The 13,018-nt window shown below is 35.5% G+C and overlaps 2 protein-coding genes across 9 annotated transcripts in view; one reads left to right on the forward strand and one right to left on the reverse strand.

The window, feature by feature from the left end:
- Nucleotides 1-3,215, forward strand: part of LOC106667201 (septin-7-like) — a 38,963-nt gene extending 35,748 nt beyond the window's left edge. For all 6 annotated transcript variants that reach the window (XM_014395007.2, XM_014395006.2, XM_014395003.2 and 3 more), the window contains one exon: nt 451-3,215. Coding sequence is in view for 1 of the 6 variants with exons in the window: in XM_014395004.2 (XP_014250490.2) it covers nt 451-499 (49 nt within the window). In the remaining 5 variants the exon portion in view is untranslated. The remainder of the gene's footprint in view (nt 1-450) is intronic.
- Nucleotides 3,216-3,613: 398 nt separating this feature from the next.
- The window catches only part of LOC106667187 (eye-specific diacylglycerol kinase), a 31,863-nt gene continuing 22,458 nt past the window's right edge, over nt 3,614-13,018 (reverse strand). For 2 of the 3 annotated variants that reach the window (XM_014394962.2, XM_024226629.1), the window contains exons 7-19: nt 12,658-12,832; nt 12,385-12,598; nt 11,212-11,404; nt 11,060-11,159; nt 10,805-10,995; nt 10,649-10,746; nt 8,896-9,021; nt 8,623-8,833; nt 8,432-8,554; nt 7,214-7,277; nt 6,982-7,139; nt 5,276-5,439; nt 3,614-3,728 (exon numbers count right to left, since the gene is read on the reverse strand). In XM_014394962.2, the coding sequence (XP_014250448.1) occupies nt 3,679-3,728; nt 5,276-5,439; nt 6,982-7,139; nt 7,214-7,277; nt 8,432-8,554; nt 8,623-8,833; nt 8,896-9,021; nt 10,649-10,746; nt 10,805-10,995; nt 11,060-11,159; nt 11,212-11,404; nt 12,385-12,598; nt 12,658-12,832 (1,867 nt within the window). In that variant the 3' untranslated portion in view covers nt 3,614-3,678. The remainder of the gene's footprint in view (nt 3,729-5,275; nt 5,440-6,981; nt 7,140-7,213; nt 7,278-8,431; nt 8,555-8,622; nt 8,834-8,895; nt 9,022-10,648; nt 10,747-10,804; nt 10,996-11,059; nt 11,160-11,211; nt 11,405-12,384; nt 12,599-12,657; nt 12,833-13,018) is intronic. The other variant, XM_014394963.2, reaches the window with a different exon arrangement.

Below are 13,018 nucleotides of genomic sequence, written 5' to 3' on the forward strand. Positions count from 1 at the left end.
TAGTGCTAATTGTAATAATCATATATCAGAATTTCCGCTTTTGACCTGAACAGATAGTGTTTTCTCCTAAAGCATCACCATACACGTCACAAATTTTCCTTATTAATTTGAGCTCCGGTTTTTCCTTTGTAACAGTTACAGTTACAAAACTGTCTTACAAAAACACTTTAACTAATCATTTTTTCAGAATGATTAAACAATAACTAAATAAATAGTTCTTCAAGATAGAAGCAATAAAACAGTTATTAAAAAATACCATGGACTTATTTTACAGGTCAATAGAACACATAAATTTTTATTGTCATTTGTATATAAATAAAGAAAGTTTCCCATGTAATAATAACGGTTCAGATTAAATTTATGTTTTGCCTTTAAAGTCTTTTAATTTTATTGTAGTATTATTTTAGAATAGCTTGTAAACATTGTTTGATTTTTTTTTTTTGCTTTCAGTTCAGTGGATGGCAAGGAAAAGAAGAACAAGAAGAAGGGTTTATTTTGAACTGAATATTTTTAAATGTGCCAATTTAGCAATCAGAGAATTTGGTTCTTGCTCTACTAGTCTCTTAAACAATGTACATAAAATTACCTTTCCAAAACTCTTTGTATTAACTGTATTACTTATTTAAAAACCAAAAAAAAAATTGGCAGATTTTTTTATATATATATTATTTTTGTTTCATAATTGGTGATACGCTTGTAAAGGTCCATTTACGTTAAGTTGATGTTAATTTATAACAATTCATTGACTACAAAATACAATATAAAATGTATACAGTATTTTCTAAAATACAGAAATTGAGAAATTATTTTGTAATTAGAAAATTTCTTAAATATTTTTAATTGCAACTTGGAATTTTAGAATAACTGTTTTTAAGTTTAAGTTAACTTCATAGATAATGTAAATATACAATTTGTAGGATCTTAGGATAAATAATCAGTATTCTAAGGTTTGGATTATATTAATAATGATTTAATTGGAGACACAGATTCTTTTTTTCACTACTTAAAAGTCATCAGTGTTTAAATATAACAGTCTCATGGGTTTCAACTTTCAACAGGAAGATGTAGCATTATCTAAATGTTTTTCCATTTCTAAGAAAATTACATATATTTATTTTATGCAGAGTTTTTAATTTTGAGTATGTCATCTGCAGATTTACATAACAAATTTGTAGTCACTTTTTTTTTTTTTTTTTTTTTTTTTCCATTGCCTAAGAGATCTTGTGTTACATTTAACCAAACTTTTGTAATGTATTATTAAAATTAATTTTTGTTTTTAAGTGTACTTATATGTTGTGATATCTGAGTATCACTTATTTATTGTGAACTGAAGAGAAAGTTTTTCTGGATTAGTTTTAACGTAGGAAATACGTTTGCACTAATAAATTGTCAATAATGTCAACTAAACTTTTTTCCAGACAAAATTTAATTTGAATGGTACTATTTTCTTGATTATCGGTATAACGAATGAATTGACTAGGCAGCAATAAAAACAAAGAAGCAACGAATATAATTCACTTAAATAAGATTTTTTAAATTATAGCTTTGTTAACCTTAGTTCACTTAAATATGCTTTTTGTGTTTTTCTTAGTGACTATAAAATGGCTGTGTAAGCACATATCTTTTTTTAATTAACTTCTTGTAAATGATTTAGTACAATTTTGACTGCCTAGTTTGTATTAAGAAATTTGTCCTTTTTTTAAATTAATTTTGCTGTTGATACTGTATTGTCACTCATTTCTTAAGATAGACATATATTAATTTTATTTTAAATATGGTTTATTTTCACACATCCATTTGATTTTTTTTCTCTTCTAATAATTGAACATAAATAGGAAAGATATTTTCATTTTTATTCAAAGTCATTTCATTACCACCATTTAAAACAATATTTATTTGAACACGTTCAGTTGTAATTTGCACCTCTCGGACAACAAATTTTTAAAAGAATTAATTTTCTTATGTATTACGGCTTGACAATTTTCCTCCCCTGTAAATTACAAAATTGACCTTCCACAAAGGTAAACCTTTCAGCATGTTAGACCACTATTCCTCCCCTGAAGGTCAGCAGTCCAGCTGGTTAGAACACTATTCCTCCCATAAGGTTAGCAGTCCAACTGGTCAGAACACTGTTCCTCCCATAAAGGTTAGCCTTTCAGCTGGTTAGAACACTATTCCTCCCATAAGGTTAGCAGTCCAACCGGTCAGAACACTGTTCCTCCCATACAGGTTAGCCTTTCAGCTGGTCAGAACACTATTCCTCCCATAAGGTTAGCAGTCCAACTGGTCAGAACGCTGTTCCTCCCATAAAGGTTAGCCTTTCAGCTGGTTAGAACACTATTCCTCCCATAAGGTTAGCAGTCCGACTGGTCAGAACACTATTCCTCCCTTGAACCTTTCGGCTGGTTAGGACACTTTTCCTCCCATGAAGGCCCCCCAAATTGAGCGTGTTAAATTAATATTATTTATACTTAAAACAAAAGTCTTCTATTGATGTTTAAAGTGAGTTGGAAAATGAAATTGACTAACTTTACCACTGTTTACTGACATCTCGCAATTTGGTTTTTAGAGTCTTGCTTCAGTTTTCAGTGAACATACAAGTCTGTATTTATTTATTATTAATATTATTTTGTCACATGAAAGTTAAGTATTATTTTCAAAGCTTTTGGCAAATTGCAGTTAAATGGAATTTTTACCAAAATACACATAATTTTGACTAATAAGGTCCACTATGCATTTACTATTCAATGTAAAAAAAATAAATATAAATAAAAAATTTAAAAAATACATTCTAAGGATAATTAAAAATATTTTACAAAACTCATTCCATATTGTTTTAGTGTATGCATGATTTCTATTATATATAATACAAATAATACCTTAAAATCTCTCGTCCTATAGGACTTTTTCTGTTTTTTCTCTAAGAGAAAAATAATAGGATTTGTAAATTACAAATAGCAATTTTTGAAAAAAAATTTCATGATATTAATAGCAAACGTTAGATTATTAGAATGTTTACAGACATTTGTATATGTACAATATAATATAACAATTTTGTTTAAATTTTATTTATCCATTAATATTTATTTTATATTTTTGTACATGGGGTGTAAAGATATATATATATAAGAGAAAACGAAAACATTTAACTTCAACCTTTGCATTTATTGAAGGATTACATTTGTTTCAAAATAAATTATTTTATGATTAGAATACATAAGAGTAGATAATTTATTTAACCCTTTTATTGTTATTTTTTATTTTTTTAAACAAGATTATCCTTAATCTCTTGGTTTACAATATTTTTCCATTTTCTTTTGGTGAATCAAAGGTGCTTCCTTCCAGTGTCACTCTTGTGTCAAAACAAACATTTATGGTTTACCATATTTTTTCCAACATGGATTTATTTAATGTTCAAATTGTACTTAATATATAAATGATTAAAGGAAAAAGAAATTTATAATGTGACAATCTGTTTTATTGATCTGGTAAATAAACAAAAATCTTTATTTGACCATTAGTTTTATTAAAACAGTTTTTTTATTTTTTTCATATTTGTGTTTGGACGGAATCAATACATTTCAAATAAATTATGATCATGTCACTGACAACATTAAAAAACAAGCATATATTTTAAATTAAGTATTAAAAATTGTTTAATGAGGACTACATTTCAAATTATAATTTTGTCTCGTACTCTTCTCTTACTAGTTGGATACTTTCTTGGCCTGAAAAAGTTTAAAACAAAGAATAAATCATAGTTTAATCGGGTTTCCAAAAGCATACATTCAACAAGGCCCAACTAAAAAGGAAAACGCCTCCAAAGATTTTTTCAATAAAATAGTAAGCCACAAAACACAATTGACAGAACACAATAAAGGTTGCCCTCAGGGATCTGTTCTAAGCCCTCCTAATGATCATAGATTCCAACATAATAATGAAAAAAACTAGTGGATATTTGAGCCAAGTTTGTGGAAGTAACAATCAAGGCAAGCTTGGAAAAAAAACTGAAGGAAAAGGCATGAAAGCGAAATGAAAAGTCTGTGCTTGCGGAAGGAAGATATCATTTGAAGTCAACGTACAGATTAGTATAATTCGTTAGATGTTTAAGATTATAAGCTCCCATCGAATCCTCTGTAAACAACACATTTGTTATCAAAGAGGAGATAAGGAAGGAAACTAACAGCATACAGAAAGGGAGAAGCAGCTGGGAGATATGGCCCAATCCCAAGGTTCTTGACGGTGGTTTAGAAGGAAATAGGGTGACTGTTAATAATAAGGAAGGAATAGAGGAGAGAACTAGATCCAAACACAATAGTCTGGGGCATTTGAATGTTTGAGTTAAGCTCATTTTCAGTGGCCCAGGAGCTAATTGAATTTGTCCTCCTGAATTACAACATGATGTATAGGAGGTGAGAAAGAACCACCAAGAAGAATTTGAGAGCATTAAGTCATTAATGTAACAGGCTTCCAACACAACCTAACCTAATGGCTCAAACCCTAACCTAACCTAGCTTGTCCCCTAACATAACCCTACCTAACAACTCATCCCCGACCATACCTAACCTAACCCTACTTCATACATAACCCTAATGGGTGGGTATTTTACATTGGACAATAGCAGTGTGTCAGTGTTGATTTTTAGAAAAGCCAGAGAACAGCAAGGATGTTTTGAGTTTTCTAAGTAAGACATTTGTAAATGGACTAATTTTTAAGGCAAACCCAACTTAACTTGTCTCTGACCATACATAACCTTACCCTATCTCATCCCTAACCCTTCCTAACCTAATCTAGCATGTACCAAACCCTAACTTGTCTCTCACCCCCTAGACATTTGTATATAGACTAATTTTTCAAGACGTTTAACAAGTTGGAGAAGGTATTGGACATAATTTATACATAGACATTTAACCCTGACACAGAGCAAGCAGAAACAAAGCCTGACTTACTGTGTTAACTTGGGAGCTGAGAGAAAAGGGCTTTTCATTGCATACAGGAGCAGCATGGGCGAAAAAACTACATGGTAAGAAAATTTTCTTCCATCCAAAATCTTAAAAAATCCAAGTTCTTGTTTACACGACATCCAAGGGGGTTTTAAACCCCTTTCGGCCCCAATAGGTTTAGGGTCTCCTTTAGGTACAAAGGAACTGTGAACTCCACGATGTGGGAAAAAGTATGGTTCTGCCTGTATTGCCACCCATTGCCGAAATACCAAGTGAAGATTTTAAAAATGGCAATTTTAATAAATAATTTATATAATATATATCATATTTACTTTCTAGATACGAAGCGAGTTGATGGTCCTTGCGCTCGATAGCTAATAACTTAGGCGTTTTGCCAAAGTTGTCTGGTTGAGTCAATGATGCACCAGCCGCAACCAGCATACAACAGATGCCGCTGTGGCCATAAAACGTTGCTTTATGCAATGCTGTCTGCCCCCTGGGTAACAAGTTAAAGTTATTGATTTAATAAAAAAAATTCATGAACATAAAAAGTAGTCAAACTATTTTTTTCTTACTGCAACATTGTGGAAAAGTTTCAAACCCAGTGGTACAGAAGTTCAAAAACTAGGTTGAAACATTTCACTATTTTATGTTCCGTTTACTGTGGATTAGGCACAATATAAACTTTTTCTCATAAGAATTACAACTGACAAACTCCATCTGCAAATGACCTAACCCAAACTTAACTCAGCCAAAACCCTAACCCTAACATTACCAAACCTAACTTACTCTTTCCTGACCACACCTTATCTAACACTATCTTGTCCCAAACCCTAACCTACCATGCCCCAAACCCTAAACTAACTTGTACCAAACTCTAACCCTAATATTACCAAACCTAACTTAACTTGCTTTGCAAATGATGCTTCTACGCTGCTTTTAGTAGCAATCCGGATTTTGAACTTTAAATGCCCTTCGTCAAGTATTGCTACTAAAAACAGTTTGTGAGTCGAACCATCCTTTATAAACAATGAATTGACATACACAACCTACCTCAATTATTTCTAATATCTTAACTCAACCCCAGCACTCACCCAACCTAGCTCGACCCAAACCCTAACCTAATCTAGCTCACCCCGCACACCTTAACCTAATCTAGCTCATGCCTAACCTTAACAATACCAAATCTAACTTAACTCCTCCCTCATAATCCTATCTTGCCCTAAACTGTAACCCTAATCTACATTAGCTCCTCTCTAACCCCAACCTTACCAAATCTGACTTAGCATATCTCTAAACCTATTCTGCCTAACCGGTCCAAACATATACCCTCACCCAACCTTGTTCGGCACAAATCCTAATGTAACCTAGCTCGTGTCAAACCCTAACTCTACCTAACCTAACTAGCTTCCCTTACATTCTACCCTAACACCACCTAGCTCATCCCACAATCCCTAATCCTTCCTAATCTAACCTATCTAGCCCCTAACTTTACCAAACCAAGTCCAACTCGTCCCTTACCCTAACCGTATATAATCTAACTTAGAATCTTATAAAAATGGTATGTGAAAATCTATGTGAAAATGGTAAAACAAATTGTGTATCCTGCCGTTACACGTTAAAATTTGACTTAGAAACGCTGGTGAAGGTTTTGTAATATCTGACATATTATTTTTTCAATGTCTGACCTTATTCCGAACCGATTTTTGAATGGTATTCCCCATTTTTCATAAAACCAATTGGACTTGATGAATCTGCAAATGAAAATGTAGTTACCATTTGGAAAAAAACTTCTTTTTCTAGGTTGAGCAGTTTTTGAGAAAACCAGAGGTCTCTAGTAAGTTGACATTCTGTATATCTGTGAGATTTGTTAGACGTACTAACCAACATCCCTGAGAAGATGAAAAACAAAAGAAGCCAGCAAGTTCTTTGTCGTTGTTGTAAAATATTGAATGAACATATCTTATGGTAAAAACTGTTTCTTGAACCACACTTACCATAAATTTTAATTAAAAGAAAAAAATTTAAATTCACCCACCTTTCGTTGTCCACCATGTCAATTATCGAATAAGGAGCACAAGCAATTAGGTACTTGACAATGTTTTTATGACCGTTGCGAGCAGCATAATGAAGCGCAGTCTGCCCAGAGGAGTCTATAGAGAGCAAAGAGTAGCCTTGCTTGTGCAATCCTACTAGCTGAACAATTTACAAGTTTAATATAAAAAAAAACAGTCAAAGAATCGTTTCATTGTGTGCTTAATGATACGTACTGCTCTGATGTCACCTTCTTTTGCTGCTTGAATCGTACTATCAGTTGTTTTCTCGAGAAGTATGCTTCAAATAAAAATACACATAAAATAGACAAAGAGGCTGAAAGAAGGATGAAAAGGACCAACAAAAAGCGATTTCATTGATTATATCACCAAAATACAACAATACACTATAATTGTAAAAGAATTTGTGCCAAGATTGGTCTACTCCAAAATGGAGGAAAGCGTAAGGTTATCACGAGTCAGCCTGTTGACAACCTGCCGCACCAAGACCAACATATCTATCTTGGCTGTTCGTTAAGGCTAAAGCTTAGATAAGTATCTTGTTGGCCTTGGCTTTTCTTCTCCTAGGTGGTTTCTTTCCTGATGTGATCAACACTAAGTGGGATCTCTTTCTCTCAAAATGCTCTATTGGGTGCCCATGCCCTCCATTGATGTACTAGTAAGACTTGGGACAGCATAAGAGTTCATCTAGATTATTAATCTTTCAGTCTAGGCAATTGTTAGGAACACCCCATTTCCAAACCAGGAAGGTATAAACAGACAGCCAACACTACGTATTGCCTGGCTGTCTTAGTAGGTAGTTACTTTTTTGTTGGCAATACCATGCCTTTTGATCTCCTTGGCACAGCCAACAGCCATAGTTGACAGAAAGATGGTGGCATGCTGCCCAAAGCTTATATGTATTGTAGTACATGGTTTATTACCATAGATACCAGCGCCTAAGCCATAGTTGGAATACAAAGTTCTAGCCTGGATGAAGATAAGTAGTGGTGGTAGATTCAGGAGGACTTCCATGTCAGTATGGGTCATTCTCATTGTCCCAGTAATGGCCTGATAGTCTTTCAGCAGTACTAAAGATACTGACTGCCCTCAGCTGTTATATCTTTGTCCACCAAACTGACCTATAGGTTATCTTGACAATAACAAATGCTGAGTCATAGGGGCATCTTTGAATTTAGTCCCCAGCTTTTCCCATTTCAACTGCATTCTGCACAAGATGCTTATGTCCTAGTGCCATTACTTGGTAAGGGAATGACGATGATTTTATTGGGTTAACTTTCTAATGATTCTTTTATGCTGTTGCTCAACTAGGCTTTCCTAGTTTCTTAGAGTTTAGTGCTGATTATGGTGATATAGTCAGCATTTTCTTATGCTTTAACTTGTTTCATCCTCCTCTCATTTAAAACTTCGTAATTAAACTATAAAATATAGAACCTTTTATAACTTATGTTTGTTTCTTCTTTCTCATCTGCTTTGACCTTTTCATGAATGTTGTTCTCGGTGTTTTTCACTTGCACACTATCCAAAATCTTATCTTCTGCTGAGTCAAGGTATGGGCTGAGAAATGAATATATTTGATAAAGCTGTTTTTTTTTCACAAATAAAACAATCAAATTTGGCCCCACCTCACTGCAGTTGTCTTTCCTTCGCTTGTTTCTGTACAGTTCCTCTGATTGGACTTGACAGAGCTTGTTTCAAGATTTGAAATTTTCTCTTCAATATTCACTTTGATAGGCTCACAATTCAATATGTAAAGTGAATCAGATGCAATGTCTGTGATATAATAGGAATGCTCTTGGGCACGGTCTATTTTGAAGAATTTCTCAGCAGTACAAGCTGAAACAATTAATTACAAAGTACACTATTACAAGTAGTATAAAAAAATGCATTTGACTCACTATCAAGGTAACACCATTCTGATTTGGTCGTGGAAGGGTTTTGTGTTTCCATTTTGCTATTAATCAAATGGCGAATTTGTTCCAGGTCAGCCATAGGGTCCACTTCAAATTGTCCTATGTTTATCGCTGGCAAATAAACATACAAAAATTATTTCACCTATAAATTATGGCCATTGCCGTGCTTAATCCTCAAATAATTTAGAAATATTTAGAAAACTGCTGTCCATGGACGAAAGGGCTTTCAATGACTTGACTAATGCGCTAGGAGCTTTAACGTCCCTATGCCAATGAATAGAGGAAATCCTAAGGATAAGGGAATTGTATTTCCTTGGACAATATGCATAAAAGAAGAGTTAGACAATTTTACAAAGAAAAGCGCACTAGGAGGGCATAAGTCAATTGTTCTGATTGTAGCTGTAATGGGAAAAGTCAGGGACTTAATCCAAAAATTTCCCTATGAACACAGCAGTTGTTAGTGTTGTTCTGGATAGTTTGGTGGACGAAGACATAACAGCTAAAGGCAGTCAGGATCATGAGAACTGCTCAGAGACTACCTGGGCTACTCAGAATACCTCCCCCCCCCAATTAACCTGGAGTCCTCTTGAATTCAAGGGCTGTAGAGGGTACTTATCTGTAGAGGGCTGTCAGGATTCTCAGTTCTGCTCAGACTGGGCATTCTTGGGTAATGAGAATGATCCCACTGACCAGGAAGTCCTAGTAAATCCAAGGGGACACTACAGCCTTCATATACCAAGTATAGGTCCAGGAGCTGTTATCTATGGAAATAAACCAAGGCCCAGACTTCATAAAAGCCTTGGGCAGTATGCCACTGTCTTTATATCCATTGTGGTTTTTGTTAAGTTCTAAGATTACAATGAATGTATGATTGCTGACTGACCACTAAATGGTGGCTAGAAGCCTACTTAAACAAGGAGTTGAGTAAGTTAAGCCCAAAATGTCTGTGATGAGGGAAAACTAGCAAACCTATTGGTAGTCAAGTACAGAGTAATTTGAGATTACATTAAGGTCCTATTAGAGATTGTGGGCAACAGATAAATCACCCCTTTTTGGGTACCAAGGTGTATAGAGCAAAGGGGCAACAAGGAGTACTAATAAATTGGCCAAGGAAAGTTCAACAAGGGCACCTATTGCCATCAGACAATGGTATGACTGCTTTCTGGACACTGCAGAATCTGGAGCAGCTAGCCTGTGCAAACATTACCAGGAAGAAGAAGAAACAGAGAAAGTCCTGTGCAGGCTTAGATTCCTTCTCCAGGAAGAGGAAAAGCCGAGGCCTGAAGGATATTTAAGATACACGGTAGGTATTTTGCACTATCTTAACCTTAATTATTAGCGTTAGGAATGAGCTTATGCTAAAAAAGTTGACACCCTGTATGGGGGTAGAGGAGTACACGATATTCTAACATCAGCCCTTTCACTTTTTCCCACAAGTAAATACATTCAACTTTAACATAAAACTATAAAGGGTAAAACAGCCCTGATTCCTCCAAAAATCGAAACATTGGAGCCAAATGCTCAAACAAATTCATATCAAGTGGCGTGGCTACAAGCTCTCTATACAGCGCCAAGGAAACCCTTCAATTAAGTGGGTCACAACGTGCAACCTTTGCCCAAAAGTCCGTGTTTCAAACTCCCACTATTCTTAATCGGATGAGGTTATCACTTCTAGATTCACTGATGGTTACGTCCGGAGGTTGATACTCTCCAGACCTCCATCCAAAGGGTAATTTACCTGCTTTCTTCAAGTGTTCTGTGTCACACTGATACTCCTCATAATCAGCTATATTAATTTTCTGGACACCGATGTTTATAGGCTCCAGATGGGTTTGTCTGAGAAATGAAAACATAATTGAGAAAATCTTCAACGTCATGCGAAGTCATTACGTACGTGGAAACCCTTGAAGTCCTTCCACGCTTTGCCACCATGGGGGCTTTATTCAAAAAGCTCATTGTAATAATACTCGGATTGAGCTTACACGCTTCGCCATCCACTTGCATCGGTATTGTTTTGAAAGTCGTGATTACAGCGGATTTGCATTGGCAAATTCCAGTTCCATGGCCACCTGCTTGTAGCAATGGCTGGAAAAAAATTGGTCATAGGTGGATTAGGCCACTGATTCACTGAAGAGGGTTTGTTATTTACCAATTGATAAGTAGTCAATCCAACAACTTCTATTAATCCATCATCTGTTGATGGCTTCATGCCATCCATTGGTGGCCAAGGTTTAGCGCCACCTCCATAACTAAAAATTGGACAATAGGTAAATAGTAGACATAAATAATAATTTGAATTACCTGGCTATGTTTAGAAACACTATAGCATGAAACTTGTGTTTTTTCAATTCTGATGTCAGATCCTTTCCATCGCACACAAGAGTGACAAATTCTGCCAACCCTTTCCATTTCCTCTTTAAAAGATCTTTGCCGCCCATCTGTCCATAGAATATTTTATTTCGTAGTCTAGAAGTGAATTTTTCAGGGTGGGCTTCTGTAAATTTGATAGAAATTAACCATCCGTAAGTACTGTAGTCACATTAAAGTTGTGGCAATAAGGTTGAAGTTCTTTGGGTGTTGTCTTGACCATCATAAGTGTTGTTTACAGTCTTGGGTGAGACTCATCAAACATCGGTCTCAAATATCACGCTGACTGAAGTAAGGCTATCATCAGTTAAGTTTTTTCAGTAACCCAGTACCATTTCAATTCAACTTTCATAAGCTTAGTTATTCCTAAATGAATCTGTTTCTGTGTTGTCTTTTACTGCGTATGGGAGTTTCAAGTAAATCCCAAATCATGGGCATTGGTTAGTGGGAGATGTATAGAGAGGTTATACTGCAGAGGTTAGTTCATGGATTTGGTTTTATTCAGTCTGATCTTCTAGTTCTTGAACTTCCAAGCAGGTTAGATGGTCCTGGAGATTTCTACTAGGAATGGAGGTGCAAAGGTTATTTGCTTGGATTCAGTTTTGTTCCTTGATCCTACATGTCTTGAATCTCAAAAAAGGAGATATAGTTCTGGAGGTTTCTACTAGGTATGGGGTTTCACATAAATCCCAAGTAGCAGACCTTAGACTACATTTCTTGAACTTCCAAACAGAACAGATTGTCCTGGAGGTTACTGCAAGGCACTACTAGCTCTGGACTTGCTAAGAGAATTGATGGGAAAGTTGCAGTTAAACTGAATAGAAATGGGACCAATGATATAGCTTTGTGGAACACAAGCTAGAAGTACGTCCAGTTTCGTACTTGAAAGTACTTATAGACAGATAAGATTTTAGGATGAGGACTATATTATTTGAAGTACTCCTTTAAGTGCCACATGAGGTGGAAGGCTTCTAGGGAAGCATTCGAGCAGTAGTGTACCACCTCTGTAACATTGTTGAATAAATTCAACTTGAATTGATGGGAGGATGAAATGGCACTGGAACTTTCAAAACTGGGACATGGGGTTTTCAAGTATAATTATCTTACCTCTGGCTTCATGAAATTGTAAGGCGATGTGAGCATCGACACCAAGGCTGAAGTAGTTATTAACTACATTTAGAGAGAGATTGTCTTTTCCTTCACACTTCGCCTCTGTGGCATTGGGATTTTTTTCAACCTTCAGCTCCCACCTGTCTAGGTGGACGACATCTCCCAGGCTCACATTCCGAAGAATTTTTGACATCGGCTCATTGGAATAACCCTAAAGTTGCAAGATAGACTGATGTAAGAGTGACTCGATGGATTGATAACTTTTCTTACCCCTCCCCAGCCTAAGTCCCTGGCTAAGTCGTTGCCAGTTCCAAGTGGAAGGACGCCGACGGGCGGTGGTGGGTTGAAGTCTAGTTGATCAATCTCTGAAAGAATCCAACCGACAGTTCCATCGCCACCACAGGCCAACACTCTCAAATAAGGAACCTTACGGTACAATTGCAACCTGGAAAAAAATAGATTTAAAAAACAAATTAACTCAACAAGAAAAAGTTTGGATTTTTCTAACTCATATTTCAATGTAAGCGATTTTAGCAGGATGCCAGATGAATGATGATTCTGCAGTCTTTGGTCTATTTTTGCTTTGAATTAACAGGCGTTTGTACAAAATGCATGGGCTAAGAGGCAAAGC

This window comes from Cimex lectularius, unplaced genomic scaffold (assembly GCF_000648675.2).
Source record: "Cimex lectularius strain Harlan isolate CLEC.00 unplaced genomic scaffold, Clec_2.1 scaffold118, whole genome shotgun sequence".
Lineage (NCBI taxonomy): Eukaryota > Metazoa > Arthropoda > Insecta > Hemiptera > Cimicidae > Cimex > Cimex lectularius.